The sequence below is a fragment of the Pseudorasbora parva genome, chromosome 7 (genome assembly GCF_024679245.1).
Source record: "Pseudorasbora parva isolate DD20220531a chromosome 7, ASM2467924v1, whole genome shotgun sequence".
NCBI lineage: Eukaryota > Metazoa > Chordata > Actinopteri > Cypriniformes > Gobionidae > Pseudorasbora > Pseudorasbora parva.
In genome coordinates, this window is record NC_090178.1 from 31466479 (window position 1) to 31487716 (window position 21238).

The window sequence follows — 21238 nt, forward strand, 5'->3', positions numbered from 1 at the left end:
GTTTTCGAAGCTTTGATTATGTTTACAGTGTGCAATATAATATGTTCATGTTTCGCGTGTAAAAAAACACAGTATGTTTCACACAACTTACTCATCTGTACAGCGCTGTTTTCTCTGTCCTAAAAAGGGCCTGATGATTTCCTTGTTCTATGAAGTCCCTCCTTCAGAAATACGTAACGAGTTCTGATTGGGCCAGCGCTTCCCGTGTTGTGATTGGACAGCAGCTTAGCGCACTTTGCCCGGAAAGGTCCCGCCTCTTACCATAACAGGGAGATGCAAGCTGAATGCGGAGAGTCAACAAACTGTTCTAGTGACGTCATTCATGCAAGGAAGTGCAGGGGTGTAGTCCAAACCGCCCGTTCGCTGTAGGCTTTGAAAGGGAACTTCTGTTAAATAAAATATTTCGCTTGGCATTGAACTTTGAGCTTTATAATTTTACAGGTATTATTTATGCTCTAACAGCAACATTACACACTAACTAAAGTTTGAAAGATGGAATCGCGAAGAATGGGACCTTTAATGATGTCTTTCTGGGGCTTAAAAGTGGTAGATGCATAGACTGTCAAATCTCTCAGAACGAACGATAGTTTTACAGGTTTGGAACGACAATGAGGGTCAGTAATTAATGACAGAATTTTCATTTTTGGGTGAACTATCCCTTTAAGTACACAGCTTTAATAATACGTCTTCAGGGAAGTAGGCTGTGTGTCTTTAATGTTTGCGTTAAAGATCAGGTAGTCATGTGACCAACATGTCTAACTGCTTATAAGAGTTCTGAAATCAGAGAAACATGCATTTATATGCAGTGAAAAGCAGGAGCAGCACACGGATTGATTTTTACATTTGCTTATTTAGGAGATCATTTAAAAGAATAAAATAAAAAAAAACATTCAAAACTGACACATAAAACTAAACCGTTCAGTGTTTTCTTAAAGCTGGAATGTATAGCAGAAGATCTGATATAGCTGGTTGGCGAGGTAAGAGAGGGATTTTCTCCCTCTGAATCTTTCTCACAGTCTGAGGAACGATGCCTGGAGGAGCATGTGCACCAAGCGAGCAGTTGTTTGGAGTTTGCTGGTCCTCTCTGTCTTTCATATGGGACTCGGGGTGTCCTGCATCTCTCTGGGTGTGCTGGGGATCACACAAGCCCTGTGGCCACAGAAGAGCCAAAACTCCTTTTCTACACCAGTATGGAGCGGCACGTGTGTAAGTTAGAGAGTTCATTTATCTTCTGCATGAGTTTAATATACTATATCGCTATATTTGAATCTAAATAATATATGTATATATGTGTGTGTGTGTGTGTGTGTGTGTGTGTGTGTATGTATATATGTATATATATATATATATATATATATATATATATATATATATATATATATATATATATATATACTTTTTATTTAAACATTTTACATATATGTATGTATATATATATGTAAAATATAAAATATATTGTGTGCTAAATATGCTGTAGTAATTAGCTTTACTCCCACTTTTTCTCTTAAACCTGATATTAGTATTGTTTGAAGTACTCCGTGTCAAGGCATTCTATTCTATTCTATTCTATTCTATTCTATTCTATTCTATTCTATTCTATTCTATTCTATTCTATTCTATTCTATTCTATTCTATTCTATTCTATTCTATTATTATCTGCATCCCTAAAGGACAAGCGATTTGCTGGATAGATGGATATTATTTTATTATATTTTTCTGTCAAATACTTTGTTGAATTTATAATTTGTCCAATTATTGTTAATTAGTTATTCAATTATTCAAAGTTAATTCACATGAACTCTGTCTTAAGGTATTATATTAATTAATTTATATATATATATATATATATATATATATATATATATATATATATATATATATATATATATATATATATATATATATATATTATTGTATTCTGTCAAATACTTTTTTATTCAAGTATTTTTTATACAAGTTATTTTTTGTTCATTTTAATGTTAATCAGTTATTCAATTATATTCATTTACATTAGTATTTAAATGTTTTTTTTAATGTCTATGGTAGTTTTAATATAGAAAATCATGTGCAAATTCATCAGTCAACACCATAGAGTCATGCATGATGCAGAACACTAATTCGTCCCATTTCCTTGAGATTTTTCAATAGTTTTATAATGTTTTATTTTTTTATGAGTAAAATAAAGCTTGTGGTAAACATAACTTATTGATACTTTGACATTTTGTTCTGCAAAGTAAACCGAAGGCATGAAGAAATAATTTTCACAGGTAAAAAAAATTATGTCATTTTGATGATCAAAAATGGTTTTAAGGGATAATTTGACTGCAAGGGGACTGACTTTAAATAAGGTTTATTTTTATATTAATTACATTTTAAATTGTGTTATTATTCTTATTTTTAAGCATAGAGTTAATTAGAGTGATTTTTACCTTTACAGTTTCCAATGGGCAACTCAAATATGATGTCCTCATTATATGAACCTCATTGGATGGCCAGAATGTGTAATATGACACAGAATCTGACTTACAGTAGATTCAGTAACAGATCTCTGTTTTTCAGTTTCTTGTCTGTGGAATATGTGGGATACTGTGTGCGAAGAAGAGAACTGGACCAACTGTAAGAAGATAGTGACACAATGCGCAACAATATAAACACATCTTATCTTATCTATAAACACATTCACAGAGATAACAACTACTGTAAATCACCAACATCAGCTTGTAACTGCTTTATCACTCTTGTGATACTATCATGTAATGCGAATCTTTTACAATGCCTTGTAATTACTGTTATCTCATACTTGTTTTGCTCCACCTCACATCACAGATGATCCTGTTTTCAGCCTGTTGCATCTGTGGACTAATTGGGGGAATTCTCAACATCCAGTTTGTGCGCGCGATGGTGAAACGGGCGAACAGCCTGTACTATCTGCACCTGGCCTTCCTCTGCCTGGCCAGCCTGGGCGTCTTGAGCTGCACCCTCTCCACCTGGCTCACCTGCAGACTCGCCAGCAGTGAACAGAAAAGACTGTTTCTGGAAAGGGATCTGTCCCTGCATCATTCTGTGGCCATTGTCGAGAAGGTGAAAGTGCTGTGCGGGGGAACTGTCTAAGGGACTGTGAGATTTATTTTGCTATTATTGAAAATGTGATAGTGTAGATCCCTTAAAGGGTTAGTTCACCCAAAAATCTGTCATCATTTACTCACCCTCATGTCGTTCCAAACCTATAAGACTTTGGTCATCTTTGCAACACAAATGAAGATATTTTTGATGAAATCTGAGAGCTTTATGTCTCTCCATAGACACTTTGATGCTTCAAAAAGTTCACAAAGAGATCGAAAAACGAATCCATATGAATTGAGTGGTTTAGTCCAAATGTTCCGAAGTGACACGATAGTTTTATAAGGTGAATAGATATAATTTAGGCTTTTATTTACATATAAACATTGATCAGCTTGAAAACAAACTTCTTGCTGAACCTCAAATGTGATGCAAAACACGAGAATGAACCTCATTGGTTCTTGCTGAAGCTCAAACATGATGCGTAACACAAAAATGAACCTCATTGGTTCTTGCGGAACCTCAAATGTGATGCGTAACACCCGAGAATGAACCTCACTGGTTCCTGCTGAAGCTCAAATAATAATAATAATAATAGATTTTATTTATAAAGCACTTTACATTTTAAGGAAGAAAGCTACAAACAGAGGAAAATAAATAAATAAATAAATAAATAAATAAATAAATAAATAAATAAATAAATAAATAAATAAATAAAATAAAAATAAAAATAATGAATTAATTTAAACATTGAAAGACTTTCTAAACAGGTACGTTTTACAGTAAATGTGATGCAAAGAGAAGACAATGCTGAATAAAATCATATTTTTTGTTATTTTTGGACTAAAATGTATTGTCGACACTTCAAAAGAGTCTAACTAACCAACTGATGTCACATATCGACTACTTTGATGATGTTTTCATTACCTTCTGGACGTGGACAGCAAGTGGGCATACACTTACATTCAAAGGACAGAAAGTCCTCACACTAAATCTAAAATATCTAAAACTGTGTTCCGAGGATGATCCGAGGTCTTACGGGTGTGGAACGTCATTGGGGTGAGCCATTAATGAAAAATTTTTTTTTGGGTGAACTAACCCTTTAACACGCGAGAATGAACCTCATTGGTTTCTGCTGAAGCTCAAATGTGATGCGTAACATGAGAATGAACCTCATTGGTTCTTACGGAAGCTCAAACGTGATGGGTAACACGAGAATGAACCTCATTAGTTCTTGCGGAAGCTCAAACGTGATGCGTAACACGAGAATGAACCTCATTGGTTCTTGCGGAAGCTCAAACTTGATGTGTAACACGAGAATGAACCTCATTGGTTCTTGCGGAAGCTCAAGCGTGATGCGTAACACGAGAATGAACCTCATTGGTTCTTGCTGAAGCTCAAACGTGATGTGTAACACGAGAATGAACCTCATTGGTTCTTGCTGAAGCTCAAGCGTGATGCGTTACACGAGAATGAACCTCATTGGTTCTTGCACATCAAAGCAAATATACTTAAGCTTCTGTTTACCATAACTGATATCTAAGTTGATAAATGTTCATGTAACTAAAAGCCTAAATTCAGTCTGTTCATCATTTAAAGCAATCGTGGCGCTTTAAAGAGTTTGGACTAAACCCCTCAATTCATAAGTGTTAATTTCCTTGATGAATAATTTTCATCTTCTTTTTCGTCAACAACACTAATGAAAACAAGACAATAACTAAATAAAAAACTATGATGAAAATCTACTGTCATTTTCGATGAAGAATAAAAACAAGACATAAATGTTAGGAAGGGACGATTAGGGAACAGATCCAGTCAGAACTGATGTCCTGTAGCCTGACAAGCCAGTTCATCAATGAATGGCACACATTTATGCCAAATAATTGTTTATGAACTAAAGCTGAGGAATAATGGCAATGGTTATATTATGATATGATGATTTATATATTATTATGTGTTAGACGGCTGTAACAGTGCATACTGTATCTCCATCTGAACTTGAATGAGCAATAGCACATGGGCAATAGCAAAAACTGCATTAATTGCAGATTAATTAGTAAAATTAACTGTTTACTTTTATTGCGAGCTTGTTTATCCTATACATAAAAGTATCATATTATTTTATTTTCCTCATTATATAAATTTTTGGTTACACAATAAACTGTATTTAATTTCATTCCCATTCAATTCAAGAGGAAAGACTAAGAACAGTATTGGACACATTCAATAAAGTATCAGCGACCCGTTTATAATAGTTCTAAATTCAAACTTAACTTAAATCTGTATCTGAATCTGATATTATCTGAAGTATCTGAAGTTTTATCTTAACCACTAACTAAAGCATAAATACAAAATTATAAGAAATATACAGATGTTTTAAAAAAACAAACAAAAAAGTAAATTGAGCTTTCTTTTGTGTATTTTTGCACTTGACCAGTCAAAAACTGTATAATATTTAAAAAAAAAAATGTTTTGGCATATATTCAAGCAATAGTTGATTCATGATTTAATGCTAAATGAATTCAATACAATTTAACTATAAACTCATTTGATTTCAGTCAACTAAAATTAATGATATTTAGTTGACTAGAACTAAATGGTCATTTTTGTCAAAAGACGACGACTAAAACTAAATCAAAATTTGTTGTCAAAATTAACACTGATTCATATCGATTCAGTTGTACAGCTGTCAATGGAAAGACTGAAATCTCTCTCTTAAAGTCTTACAGGTTTGGAACAGTACAAGGGTGTATAATTATTGGGTCTACTAACTCTTTAATGACAACAAGTTTCACCCAGCAGCCATCTTTGAAACGCCTCTCAGAAAGTTATTTCAGTCATACAAGTGCAGCTCATAATCTCTTTGAATGGGGAAACAATAAATTGTCTAAAAAATTTCATCAAGCTTATGATAAACTTTCATATTAGAAATCTGACAACAACTGTCTTATACGTATTGTTTCTAAATGCTCAAATCATGACAAAAAAACAAACAAACAAAAAAGACTTGCCAATGCACAGAACACTGACTCTTCCTATAGAAACCGGAGCTGCAATGACTTTATCAGTATTGCCGATTTGCTCTTTTATTTAGAAGGTGAGACTTATTCAGCCATACTGCACACTGCACTTTCTCCTATCCATAGTAACATGAATGCACCATCATTTCACATCTAAAGTCTTTGGTAGAATTACTTAGTTTAAGTTGATTCATGATTATTTGTCTTTTATGAGATAGGAGATCTATTTATAACTATTCTATTTCAGTTATAAAAATAAATCCTGGATAATGACCATTCAAAGATTTGTTTTTGTTACACACACACACACACACACACACACACACACACACACACACACACACACACACACACACACACACACACACACACACACACACACACACACACACACACACACACACACACACACACACACACACACACACACACACGTTTGTTTTTGTGACATATGGGGACATTCCATAGGCATAATGGTTTTTATACCGTACAAACCGTATTTTCTATCCCCTTGCACTGCCCCTATCCCTAAACCTACCCATCCCAAGAAACATTCTGCATTTTTACTTTCTTAAAAAAAACTCCTCCTGTATGATTTATTAGCATTTTGAAAAGTGGGGACATGGCCAATGTCCTCATAAGTCACCCTCTCCTTGTAATACCTGTGTCATACCCATGTCATTATACACATTTGTGTCCTCATATGTCACAAAAACATAACCCCCACGCACGCACGCACGCACGCACGCACACACACACACAGTATTTGGCTATAGTAGTCAGATTAATCGTTTCCCCAAATTAAGCAAAAATGTGCAGTTTAGTGAAGTTACTGAAAGGTTGCTTTAAGATGAAATTGTGATGGCTTGTAATGGAAATTAATAAGATCTTAACAATATAGCAGTCTACTTACACAAACTGCATTTAGATATCAGTAATCACCATATGTCTATGTGTGTTAGTTGGAGCCAAAGGCAATGATTTTTTTTAATTATTATATTAAATTAGATAGCCTATACTAAAATACATTTTACTAACACTCTATCAATCAGACGACAGAAGGCACATATTAGGCCTAAGAAGACTGTGTACAACTACAACATCATGCCTGTAATTTAGATGACTTAGAAATGTGTGTATTAAAATATTATACAACAGCTAGACTTCATAGGGTTAAAAATAAGCAGCATAGGCAAATTTTTAATGTGTGCATGTGGGAGGGAGAAAGCGAGAGCTAGCGAGAGAGTAAATGATCACACTGACTGTTTTCTCTGGCCTGTCAGGAAGTTCCAGTGAAGCCTGCTACGCACAACAGGAGCACCTCTCTACCATAAAGATTCCAACCTACGGATCTGCATCCAGGTTTTCTCAGAAAGACTCATTTTAAACACTGTTCCAAAAACCAGGCTGTATTCGAAGCACCTTGCCAAATCGCTATTCAAGGATTTGGGGCTCTGACTACCGAATGCCAAAAAGCACTTACATTGCAGTCACCGATGGAAACCCCAATGCTGTTAGTTAATAACTAAGGACGAGCATGCTGGCCAATGACCTTGTGAATAGCTGCTAATATTCGTAATTTGTAATACAACAGTGACATCTGCTGGTGAAACGTGTCAGCACCCAAATGGAGCACGAAGTGCCTAACAGCAGAAGAAAGCAATCAGGGATTACAGAAGATGTAAATCTACAGGTGTGTAAAGGCCGTGTGTTAGAGTTACAGACTTCCAGGCCAGACAACTTTTTGTAGGAACTTTTTAACGCCTACTGTTGTTACATTCTGGATTCTTCGATTGATCGAACTGACAGTTGATGAACTACTGACAGTTTTGAAAACCCTGTTGAAACCTGTTGTATAAAAACAAAGGAATATGTGATTTTACCTTTTGTTTTGACCCCTTTCCCTCCTGCCAAGACTATCATGTAATTAGGCCTCACTGTAGGCCTACGCAATACGATATATCAAAGAGGAAAACATTATATGTGGTGTTTTTCCTGCTTAAAATTGGACACTAACAATTGGAATAAAAATGTTCATACATTATTTATTTATTTTATTTTTTTTAAAGTATGTTACCCTAAAGATAACATTGTACCACAACAGACAAACTGAAACATTTTATTGAAAGCATCAATTTCTTTAACCAGACATTTGAACAACATAAAAATAATAAATGTATCCAGTTTTTAATGTATTACAAATTTTATATTTAATAAAAAGTAACATTTCAAATTCAGCTGTTGCTCTCAGGCAACATTGTAGCCTACCAAAGTGGCACATGCAAACCATCATATCAAGTTATCATATCCATCTTCATCCTCATCCTCAACTTCAATCTCACCCTCAGTCTCTCCCTGCTGGACTGTCACCTCATCTTCCTCATCATATGACACCTCATCCTCACCCTCATCAACTGGCAGTTGTGTTTTATACCTTTTTAGAAAATTTGCAGATATAGTATGTGAATTACTATTCTTATAAATGCATTACAAAATCATGCAAAAATGCAAATAAACTTAGATAATTCTAACTATTTTCCTTACCAATATAATATGTTTGTATCCAACCTATATCTGGTATGGCCTTATGTGATTCCATTATGGTACAATGTTGCCTTGAGGCAACATTTTTTGTTATTTCCTCTAAAACATTTGATGATATATAATATAAAGTTCTTGAAAATTCTTCTTAACTTACCAGTGATGATGACTCATATTTTTTGTGGGTGATTAACTGGACGCAAATTAGTGGGAAATGCTCTTTTCATTGGAGAAATTAAGGAACCACGTGAACATGTGCATGTGTTGAACTTGGACACAAAACACTTTTTTGCACTTTCATTGATTAGTATTTGAGTTCTTCTCCCATGATATGTTTCATTTTATTAAAAATAAACTAAAATAGACTAAGTTGCCTGGAGGCAACACCATAGAGGGATGCAATATATAGCTACATGCAAATAAATATTAAAAAAAAACAAAATGTGTTGTTTTTTTCTGCATGTGAGACCTTAATTATAATACAGTTATGACATCATTTTGTAGAGCATTTTAGCACTTCCGTTTCTGTCACTCCGAAGTCGATATGTTTTTTTGAACCGGGTATTGGTTAAATGGCTAAAATAAGGTCTGTGGTGAACACAAGCAAGACACTTTCACGTTTTTTGTCCACAACATAAAATACATCAGTATTACCCAAGTTGTGCGTGTGTGTGTGTGTGTGTGTGTGTGTGCGTTTTAAGCTGTTACATGTCATGAAAAGGTGGTTGTTAACAAGTGGCTAAATAGGACTACGGATGCTGGCGTGAGTTCAGCAGTTTGGTAGTTTGACACGTGATCCAAAAACTGCTGAAATCACGTGACATTGGCGATCCGAATCATTAATCGATTCACTGATTCATGCCCGTTTGAATCTTTCTTTGAGGTTTGAAAACAAACGCGGAAGAGAAGACAGATGCTGAATAAAGTCGTAGTTTTTGTTATGTTTGGACCAAAATGTATATTCGTTGCTTCAAGAGATTCTAATCAACCAACTGATGTCACATATGGACTACTTTGATGATATTTTTATTCCCTTTCTGGACATGGACAGTACAGTGTGCATAGACGGCATATGCTCTGGGACTTAATATAAAATATCTTAAACTGTGTTCCGAAGATGAACGGAGGTCTTACGGGTGTGGAACAACATTAGGGTGGGTCATTTAATGACATCAGTTTCATTTTTGGGTGATCTAACCCTTTAATCGTCATCACATCACACTGAACAAGCAAACTCAGTCCGCTTTTACAGCCTCAATAATTGTGCTTTTACAAACTAATCTAAGTTGTGGGAAACTTAGAGACGGTGACGCTGAAGTTGAGCGACCGAGTTGTATTCCATTTGCCTACCTTTAGCTTTTTCACTTCTGGAGACTGTATTAGGATTCAAAATGAATAAAAGCTCATCTGTGATAATTATCTTGATGGACAACGGGTAAGTATCATAAACTTTTATTGATCACAGAGCTTGATTTTTTTTGTGTGACAATCCTATGAAAATTCTATTGTTTAACCAGTGCGATGCCACGTTCCAGGCAACCCGTAACCCGTGTTTTTCCAGCCTTCTACCCGTGAAAGTGTTCTGGAACGGCAGTCAAACCTGTGACTTACCACCCATAAACTTGTACTAGATCGATATACTCCCAGTTACGCGCTCTGCCATCACATAGCCTGCGAAACAGCAATGACAGCCCCTACGGATGGTAAAACATGGTAAAAAATAAAAGTTATAACAGCTTCAAACAGCCTTGCATGTGCGCTGTTTTTTCTCTCCTCCGCAGAGTAAGCACCTTTGGCAATAGATTGTAATTGAACATAAGCCCTGTGCCGTCCACCATGCTTTGTCTACATCTATATAGCTGCACAATTCCTTGCACTCAGGCATTTTGACCTTACTTTGCCTGGAACGCTACAAAGTTGTGGTTTGACGTTGCAACTTACAAGCTCAAAAAATCTGCCTGGAATGCAGCATAACTGCCAGTTGGCCTACAAAGTGACGTCATACCTGCACCACTCCATAACCTATAGCCTAATTTATAAAAGAGCCACATCATTCCTTAATTTAAAGGGATGGTCCACCCAAAAATGAAAATGTCCATACTATGGAAGTCAATGGGGCCAATCAACTGTTACTGGTTTCCCATCTTCTTCAAAATATCTAAGAAATTCATCCCTTTAAGAGGCATGACACAACAGCAATACACTCGTGGACATATCAATACAGAAATCCTTTCTCCTTTTAGAAATGGGCCCAATGTGACAAGTGAAATCTGAATGCTCTCTCTGTGAGGATCCTAGAGGGCGCTGTTCCCTATATATAACTCAACCCCTGCTGCCCTTTCCCCCATCTTCCACTTTGTGTCTCTGAAGCTGACAGTTTGTGAACCATTCACAAATCATGGTTATGAACAGAAGCATTCCTTTGTCCTCTGGGTATATAGGGCTTCATTTGGCTCATTCCCATGATGTATGCTGAGGGCAAGAAGTCATTTAACACACAATTTATTAACTTCCTGATTTATAACCCATGTAAAAGAAATGCGGTCTCTTCACTTCTCCTTTTACTCTCTGAATAGCCTCTAATAATTTTGTGAGTGATGATGTGAATAAGGAAGAAAGTACTATAATTACAGATAAAAAAAAAAAAAAATGGGAGGCTTGTCTTGACCTATAGACTATCCTGGTCATCCGAGCACATCCATAAAATGTCTTCACTGTAGTTTTTGTTTTTAAAACTCATTAAGACATCAAGTTTTTAAGGTTTTTAACAGTAGCTTTCAAGTAAAATGTTAAATAAAACACTGCATATAACTATATTTAAACTATACTTCACTGTATGGAGTAAATATAGTTTGTTCTTAAAGCTAATAAATTTCAGTCAAGAGCAGTGGGTGATTCTATTTTTTTCTTTTGTGGTTTGATTAAAATGAAGAACACAAAGTGACAGCAGCCTAATACAGTCCCTGACAAAAGTCTTGTCGCTTGTGTACAAATTGACCTAAAGTGCCGCTGAAATATATTTTACAAGAAATGGCTCATTTTAGTCCCACCAGCTTTTGTGATAATGTTTCAGTGAAAAACTAAACTTTCAAAAAGTATTCTAATATTCACAGCTTGGTAAAGCCCATTGGGTCAATTTTTGCAAAGACATAAGTGTTGTCACCTTGTCATATGAGCTTCACCTGTGACTAATAATGGATCAATTAGGTCTCAAGTGTGTATAAAAAGAACCCCAGTACACTAGACCTTCACATCAACTGCAACTAGACCTCTGCAAACATGCCTAAGATTCACCCTGAGACTAAAGTTTTGATTATCATGAGGCTGAAGACCAGATCCACTGCTGATGTGGCAGACACCTTCAATGTGTCTCAGCTTCAAGTACAGAGGATAAAAAATTTTTTTGAAGAGACTGTAGACATTTTTGACAAGCCCAGGTCAGGCAGACCCCGCAAGACAACTGCTCGAGAGGACCGTTTGTTGGCTCGAAAATCCAAGGCCAGCCCATTTTCCACTGCAGCAGAGCTCCACGAGACCTGGTCACCTGAAGTCCCTGTGTCAACCAGAACAGCTTGTCGGATTCTGTCTCGAAATGGCCTCCATGGTTGAATCAGTGCCCAGAAGCCAGCACTAAACAAAAGACAATTGAAAAACCGTGTGGCATTTGCCAAGGCCCACAGCCTGCTAAAAGGATGGACGCAGGAAAAGTGGCAGAAGGTGGATTTTTCAGATTAATCTTTTGTTGAATTACACCACAGTCGCCGCAAATATTGCAGGAGACCTACTGGTGCCTGAATGGATCCGAGATTCACCCAGAAAACAGTGAAGTTTGGTGGCGGAAAAATCATGGTCTGGGGTTACATCCAGTATGAGGGTGTACGAGAGATCTGCAGGGTGGAAGGCAACATCAAAAGTCTAAAATACCAAGAAATCTTAGCTACCTCTTATATTCCCAACCATAAAAGAGGCCAAATTCTGCAGCAGGACGGTGCTCCATCGCATACTTCCATCTCCACATCAAAGTTCCTTAAGGCGAAGAAGATCAAGATGCTCCAGGATTGGCCAGCCCAGTCACCAGACATGAACATCATTGAGCATATGTGGGGTAGGATGAAAGAGGACGCATGGAAGACGAAACCAAAGAATATTGATGAACTCTGGGAGGCATGCAAGACTGCTTTCTTAGCTATTCCTGATGACTTCATCAATAAATTGTATGAATCCTTGCCAAACCGCATGGATGCAGTCCTTCAAGCTCATGGAAGTCATACAAGATATTAAATTTGGATCTCACAGCACCACAACATATTTTTGACTGACATATTTTTGTATTTGCTGTAAATTTGTTCAATTTCTGTATAGGCGACAAAACTTTTGTCTTGCCAAAATTTGACCTTTCCGTCTTGATTAAATGATAAATATTTTTTCTGTGAACATTATTTATTTCAGTGCATTAAACATCATTTGGGAGGGTTTTAGCTTTTCATATGAGCTATTTCTAACACCAATTAATTAATTAAAGGTCAGGTTAATATCAGGTATTTCTAGAAAATAGATAAGCGACAAGACTTTTGTCAGGGACTGTATACTGCTCTTGTCTAAGAGCTGCATGGACCCAATACACGGTTGCACATGTGGTTTCTTTGGCCCTGTCCTGAATGGCACCCTAAACCCTCACAGTCTTTCTTTGAGTCCACACTTTCACTGTGTAATGCCGCTTTGACTGCCGGGTAGAAGTCCTTTGTGCAGCTTGCAAACTTGCAGGCTCAGCTGAAATGCGCATCAAGGGTGCATAGCAGCTGCAAAGGGGGCGCTTTCGAGCACCCTTCTTTAAGCTTAAATGACGAATGGGACTTAAATAACGGACACACGCCTGCAGCGGCCATTTTAAGTCCACAAGACAGAAAGTGCATATGAAGTGTACCATTTGGGCCAGGGCCTTTCACAACTGTTAAAGGGTTAGTTCACCCAAAAATGAAAATGTTGTCATTAATTACTTACCCTCATGTTGTTCGACACCCGTAAGACAGCCTTGGAACACAAATGAAGATATTTGTGTTGAAATCCGATGGCTCAGACAGGCCTTCATTGACAGCAATGTCATTTCCTCTCTCAAGACCCATAAAGGCAAAAAGACGTCTTTAAAAAGTCTATCTCACTACAGTGGCTCTACAATAATGTTATGAAGCGACAAGAATAATTTTGTGCACAAAAAACACAGAAACTACCGAATGGCGGTCTTTCGAATCAGCTTTGACCGCGACTCTGGAAGACTTGGAGTTAAGCTTTTCTCTGAGAAAAGAACAAAGAACGGCACTGAAGTCATTCTAAAGAAGGGAAGATGTGTTCTGAGTTTTGCAGACCGGATACGGCGAAAGTTTAATCTGTCAACTAGCTCTGCTTCACCTTCGTTGCTCTGGTTGGTGTAGCGCTATCCTATCGCGTGCAGAGGGAGTTTGAAAGACAACCGTTTATCCCGCCCCTCGGATTGAGCCCTGTCAATGGTGAGTTTCCAGACCAAACATCTTGATGTGGGTCTGGCTTGTCAGGCTTGTGATGGGCCGATTTCAAAACAAAAAATTTCGAAACCGTTATCAGTTTATCGATCAAGTCAGGTGATTTCAGCAGTTTCGCGGTTTGACACGCAATCCGACACGATTCGATAAACTGATTCATAATCGTTCAAAGCTTTGTTTTGAAATCGGCCCATCACTATATAAGTCGTTATTTAGTTGTTGTTTTTTTGCACACAAAAATTATTCTCGTCACTTCATAAAATTATTGTAGAGCCACTGTAGTGAGATGGGCTTTGTAACAACGTTTTTAGTGTCTTTTATGGGTCTTGAGAGAGGAAATGACATTGGTGTCAATGAAGGCCTTTCTGAGCCATCGGATTTCAACAAAAATATCTTCATTTGTGTTCCAAAGATAAACAAAGGTCCTATGGGTGTCGAACGACATTAGGGTAAGTAATTAATGACAGAATTTTCCTTTTTGGGTGAACTAACCCTTTAAGTTCACTTAAGGTATTTGACAGCAAGGGTACCAAATTGAGTTCATTTTCGCTGCTTAATAGCGCTTTCATTTTTTACATCAAGCATGTGCAACAATTTCATTTCTAAATCATGCATTTCTTATCTCTCTTAAACAGTAAGGTTCACATGAAACAGAAGCTTACATTACAAAAAAAGTAACTGTTTGAGAGACCTTGGTTCTTGAGAGAAAAAAAAAATTTCCATAAAAAACAACTTGAAAAATAGGTTTCAACAAGGAACCAGTTTGAAGCTATTCTTGTATGATGGATTGTTAAAAAAAAAAAAAAAAATCCCAAGATGTCATGACAGAAATATAATGCCCCATAGACAAAATAACTGATAAAAATGACATGCCGCAGCTCTGCACAAGGCGACCCGAGTTTGAGTCTCGGCTCAAGATTCAGGCTTCTTAAGCCAACAGCAAAGTTTGTTCTCAAACTTTAGCCTCTGGTTGCAAATTGTGGCATGCTGCAAAGCATTCCCATCTCTTGTGTTTTTATTAATGATGTCATCAGCGATTAGTTATATAAAGCAATCACACTGACTCTTGGCTTCTAGTATATATCTTTACTTTTATGCCATCTTTCATGGTATGAAAGGTTTGCACATTATCATTAAAAAGCAATTACTCTATAGAGAAAATGAATGGGATTTTCCGACTATTGGACTTTATTCCCTACATCTCACTAACATTTTAAAACCTCCCCATTTTATCTTAGATAAACATAAACACGCCCTGTTCAAATGGAAAATGTTTTATGGATAGTTATCAGAGGACAACTTGCTCAATCAGCTGGAACAATGTTTCTTTAAATCAGTCCGTTTGTTTCTTTTGCTGGTCGCTTTCCACATTCGCTTGTCTGGATGAGCCTCAACCTTGTTCCACTGACTCATACGAGCAAAGATTTTGTGACTCACTGTTGGCGGTGTCGGAGGGATGAGCTGTGTAAATCATCTCTGCTCTTCTCCCCTCCCAGAGCCACTGAGAACTTGGGGTAACCTGGACCAGTGGGAAGTTCTCTCCATAATTGCCTCTCTGAGCATTAAACCACACAGCAATCACAATATGACTGAGTATTTGGAGGAAACTAGTGGAGACAGGAAGTAGTCCTCTCGTATCGTTTGCTGGCTCATCACTCTGGCAGAAGATGCTTGGAAATTTAAATGTCATTGTGTGGTTCATTTCAGAGGTGCCGCTGAGTTGATTTTGAGTGCAGAAAGTTCTACTGACTGAAGTTCAAAAATAACTGTTGCCCTTGGCTATCACACTCGGTTGAAATGAGCTGATACATTAGCGTATATGTAAGGCATACAGCAGCTTTTGTTGTTTTGACCACTCAAACAGAGGGCTCTACCAGGTAGCGGTGTGTGTGTTGAGTGCTTTAGATGGAGAAGATGAAGGGAATTCTCTTGTGACAGGTCACATCCACGCTGTAGCAGCTGAGGTCTGCCAACCCCGCCTATAATGGAGAACACAGACATGGAGAAGTGCACTGAAGGATGTGGTCAGAGGGAGACAAGGCTTACCAACTTTATTAATGACTCATTAATTGACTGTAAATGTTAGAGGTGATTTCCCATAGTACACCCTTTGGTGCACTCCATCTGATCCTGGATCAGAGTTGAAATTTGACAGAGGGTTATTTATTTTTACTGATTAAGTAAGCACGTGTTCAGGAATTTGGGAAATTCTGGGAAACCTTATGAGGTCACCTATATCAGCATCTTTGTTGCTTTATTAAAGGGGGGGTGAAATGCTGTTTCATGCATACTGAGCTTTTTACACCTTTAAAGACTTGGATTCCCATCCTAAACATAGACAAAGTTTCAAAAACTAATGTTGGACGTTTGATGGAGTATTTCTGTGTTAAAAATACTCCTTCCGGTTTCTCACAAGTTTCGGCGAGTTTTTTTCGAGTATGGGTCTACTTGACGTTAAATAGATCGGAAGGTCCTTGTATGGGCCGTACGGGCTCTTCTCCCGGTAGAGTGCGCGCGCGCGCGTAACTAGAGGGAGAGAGAGGAAATGCACGCTGTAAACAGTCTCTCAGGTGCAGATCCAGTCATCCGTGAACACTTCTGACCCGCCCTATGGTTGCACCGCGCTCCACTTTATTCCTATGGGTGACTTCAAGCGACTTCAACGCTTCAGCACAGCATTACGGGAAGGCAGCGCTGCATTTGAACCGATTTGAACGCAGAAATGACGGGAAGCTTCAAGGCATCGCTTCAGTCGCGTCGCAAAGTGGATTTCCACGGTCACTGCTGTCACAGGACTTCACCAAATCATACCAAAGAAGTGTGTTTTTGACAGAGCGGTCCTGCTTTGGAAGCAGCCGGTGAGTTAAACTGCTTCAAATGTCTGTGCTGTTGCTTATCGTCGCGTGAGTAAACATCAGTAAACGACACGATCGCGTGCTTCGTCATTCAAATGCGCTAACGGTTACTCCATTGCTGTTCTGTATAACACTAGTCTGACTCTGACGTGCAAAACCGTTTTGCTTGCTACTGCTAAGGTTTAGTCACATACAATAGTCCATAAACCGAATCATGTCCTCATAAACTGCGCGTAAAGACACACAAAGGCCCCTAAATACAGTACATACCACAGAGACGGACATCCTGATGTTGCCGTTTCTCCTGTTCAATTTATTTCAGCCTCAGATTTGATTGTGGATCATTATCTGTATTAGCTGAGATAGCTGAGCTGGGTTTCTCCACGCTTGAGGACGTCACCGCTTTGTTTGCACTCGTCATTCTTTAGCTCCGCCCACTCGATACGCCTCCAGGCGCTCGTTTTTTTCCGGAAAGACTCGGTACAGCCCATATTTCTTTTATAAATATGATAAATCTAAAGACTTTTCGGAGATATGAAGGATGCAATACTACTCTATAGGTACTCAAGATTGACATGAGATTGACTGAAACTGAGTGTTTCACCCCCCCTTTAAGTTTTACACTGCAAAAAGAACATCTTGAATTCAATTTTTTTGTCTTGTTGTCCAGTAAAAAAAATGTAAAACATCCTGAAAACAAGGTACATATACTTGAGAGGATAAATTCTAAGAAATTAGCCCCCGGTTTCACGGACGAGGCTTAAATCTAGTCCTAGACTAAAGTGCATGTCTGAGCTGTTTTAACTGCAGGCAACTAGCAACAAACAATGTTTATTAACAAAGATTCGGGAGGAGAGCTTTCAGATAATTGACACAGGTGGAGAGCACTCAGCTAATCAACAAAGAGGTGTATATATATATATATATACACACACACACACACACGCAGCAGTCTTACCTCCGTTCTGTTGAAAGTTTATCAGCATCCCTACATCACCCCTTCTCCACATTTTGCTCTTTTAGTTCTAACCACTTACATATGAGGGGTGGGGGGTACTCTGGGTTCGGGCCAAGTTCGAGCTCGAATCCCTCCCCCCGGACAGCACACAAAATACGCATTTAAATTTACTCTATATAATTATATATAAGTGTGAACTCGTGAAACTGGTGTGTATCTTGAGACAAAAAAATGACTGACATCATTGAATTCAGGTGTTCCAATACTTCCATGGCCACAGGTGTATAAAATCAAGCGCCTAGGCAGTCAAATGCTTCTACAAACATTTGTGAAAGAATGGGTCGCTGTCAGGAGCTCAGTGAATTCAAGTGTGGTACCGTGATAGGTTGCCACCTGTGCATTTGTGAAATTTTCTCACTACTAAATATTCCACAGTCAACTGTTAATCGTATTATAACAAAGTGGAAGCAATTGGGAACAACAGCAACTCAGCCACGAAGGTAGCCCAGGTAAAATAACAGAGGTCAGTGGGGTATATATAACGGGTCAGCACATGCTGAGGTGCACAGTGTGCCGAAGTCGCCAACTTTCTGCAGCAGGCATTCTCAACCCTGGTCCTCGAGGGCCACTGTCCTGCAGAGTTTACCTCCAACCCTAATCAAACACACCTGAGCCAGCTAAATAGCGCTTCAGTATTACTAGAAATCTACAGGCAGGTGAGTTTGATCAAGGTTGGGTTCTGAACCCTGGTCCCTTAAGGACCAGGATTGAGAACCCATGTTCTGTCAATAGCTACAGACCTCCAAACTTCATGTGGCCTTCAGATAAGCTCAAGAACCAGTGCACAAAAAGCAGGGTCCATAAAGTGAGTTTGTTGTGGAGGAACTTGACTGGCCTGCACAGAGTCCTGACCTCCACCAGACAGAACACCTTTGGTATGAATTAGAGCAGTGACTGCGAGCCAGGGCTTCTCGTACAACATCAGTACCTGACGGCCCTAACCTCACAAATGCGCTTCTACAGTGATCAAAAATTCCCATAAACACACTCCTAAAACGTGTGGAAAGCATTCCCAGAAGAGTTGAAGCTGTTATAGCTGCAAAGGTTGGGCCAACTTCATATTAAACCGTATATACGGATTAAGAATGTCATGTCATTAAAGTTCATGTGCAAGTAAAGGCAGCCGTCCCAAAACTTTTGGCAATATAGTGTCAATATAAGTCACTGCCATTGTTTTGCTTGACATTACCTTTTTTGCTCACCAGCCACTGCTTCTAGTGGTTTTCCAAAGTTTCCAATTTTGACATCGATACCATGGGTGGAAACTGCCATATAGATATTTTTTTAAACCGGGTCTCTGAATGGATAAATCTAAAAAAACGATACTCTTGAGTTTTTGTATGTACAGCCAATCCGTATATTTTGTGCAATGATGATCACATGTGTCATCAGCCCACATCTCACTCAAGTCTTCTTCTCCATTTTTAGCGTATCTTTGTGGCAGAATTATAGCACCACATACTGGTCTGGCATGTATACTACATAGTTTTGAGTCGCAATTATGTGCAATACGCACAATTCCACGCCGAAATTAAAACCGTGTAAACACCATCAGTATTCATCAGGAGCAAATAAAACGAGTGAGTGTGAGGAAGTGGGTCAGAGAGATGAGAGGGCGAGAAAGCGCAGTTGATATCATGTATCTAATCTGCGGAAAATTAGTGTTGGAAGTGTTTCAGATATTTCAGTATCACTGTGTATAATTAATATAATTAACAAAAATGAGTAGTCTAAATCTTATTGTCTCCCTATTTTTGCATCTATAAGTAAACATTATAGACCTTTTAAATCAGAACAGTTTCCTTCAGTTTTTTAATTTCCTTTGAAAGTAAATAAATACACCATAAACATAATTTGGATATACCACAATTTCTAAATATTTTTTATTCTTGGATAACTGTAGGCCTACACGCATGATTCAGGCTACAGTTTATTGTTGTCTAAGTGAATCACTCAGCCTCTCCCTAGTTCACCATTAGACACAAGCCCCTCATGTGTGGTGCTGGGAGGCAGTCTATCCTGAACAGACAAACAGCGACCTGCCGTCACCTCTCTAATGTCCAGCAGATGGCTGTTATAGGCGTGAACTGCAGGTGCACATTCAAATACCTGCTCTAACACACACACACACACACACACACACACACACACACACACACACACACACACACACACACACACACACACACACACACACACACACACACACACACACACACACACACACACACACACACACACACACATGTTGGTCTATGTGGTTTACAGGGACTCTCCATAGGCGTAATGGTTTTTATACTGTACAAACCGTATTTTCTATCCCCTTACACTGCCCCTGCCCCTAAACCTACCCATCACAGGAAACATTCTGCATTTTTACTTTCTCAAAAAAACATCATTTAGTATGTTTTTAAGGCCATTTGAATTATGGGGACATTTGATATGTCCTCATAAACCACATTTATAGTGTAATACCAGTGTAATACCCATGTAGTTATACAAATTTGTGTCCTCATAAACCACATAAACAGGCTCACACACACACACACACACACACACACACACACACACACACACACACACACACACACACACACACGTCGTGTTTCCATGTTTTATGGGGACTTTCCATAGGCGTAATGGATTTCATATTGTACAAACTGTACATCCTATCCCCTTACACTGCCCCTATCCCTAAACCTACCCATCACAGGAAACATTTTGCATTTTACTTTCTCAAAAAAACTCCTTCTGTCTGATTTATAAGATGTTTTCCTCATGGGGACCTAAAAATGTCCCCACAAGGACAAGGATTATGGATATTGCCATCTTTGTGGGGACATTTTGTCCCCATAACGTAGGGATTACCAGGCCACACAACACACACACACACACACACACACACACACACACACACACACACACACACACACACACACACACACACACAGATTTTCTTTTGTACGTGATTCTCTTTTTTTGACAAAGGCTTAACAAAGACCTCATTCTGTTTCAAGTGGAAACTGAAAATTTTGTATAAAAAATAGATTTTGGATTTTTAAAGGGGGGGTGAAACACTCAGTTTTAGTCAATCTCATGTCAATCTTGAGTACCTATAGAGTAGTATTGCATCCTTCATATCTCCGAAAAGTCTTAAGTTTTATTATATTTATAAAAGAAATATAGGCTGTACCAAGTCTTTCCGGAAAAAAACGAGCGCCTGGAGGC

At 38.2% G+C, this 21238-nt stretch overlaps 1 protein-coding gene across 1 annotated transcript; it reads left to right on the forward strand.

Moving 5' to 3' along the window:
- The first annotated feature begins 831 nt into the window (after window positions 1-831).
- Window positions 832-8083, forward strand: tmem196b (transmembrane protein 196b). Its single transcript, XM_067449743.1, has 4 exons — window positions 832-1206; window positions 2560-2616; window positions 2827-3081; window positions 7364-8083. Exons 1-4 carry the CDS (start codon window positions 1042-1044, stop codon window positions 7412-7414), a joined length of 528 nt encoding a protein of 175 aa, XP_067305844.1. The 5' UTR covers window positions 832-1041; the 3' UTR covers window positions 7415-8083.
- The last annotated feature ends 13155 nt before the right edge of the window (window positions 8084-21238 follow it).

What these genes read in the sequence shown, in the direction of transcription:
- tmem196b (XM_067449743.1), top strand. Translation starts at nt 1,042, where the DNA reads ATGTGCACCAAGCGAGCAGTTGTTTGGAGTTTGCTGGTCCTCTCTGTC. An exon ending in CAGTATGGAGCGGCACGTGT is followed by an intron (nt 1,207 to 2,559) that starts GTAAGTTAGAGA and finishes TCTGTTTTTCAG; the next exon opens with TTTCTTGTCTGTGGAATATG. An exon ending in AGAAGAGAACTGGACCAACT is followed by an intron (nt 2,617 to 2,826) that starts GTAAGAAGATAG and finishes CTCACATCACAG; the next exon opens with ATGATCCTGTTTTCAGCCTG.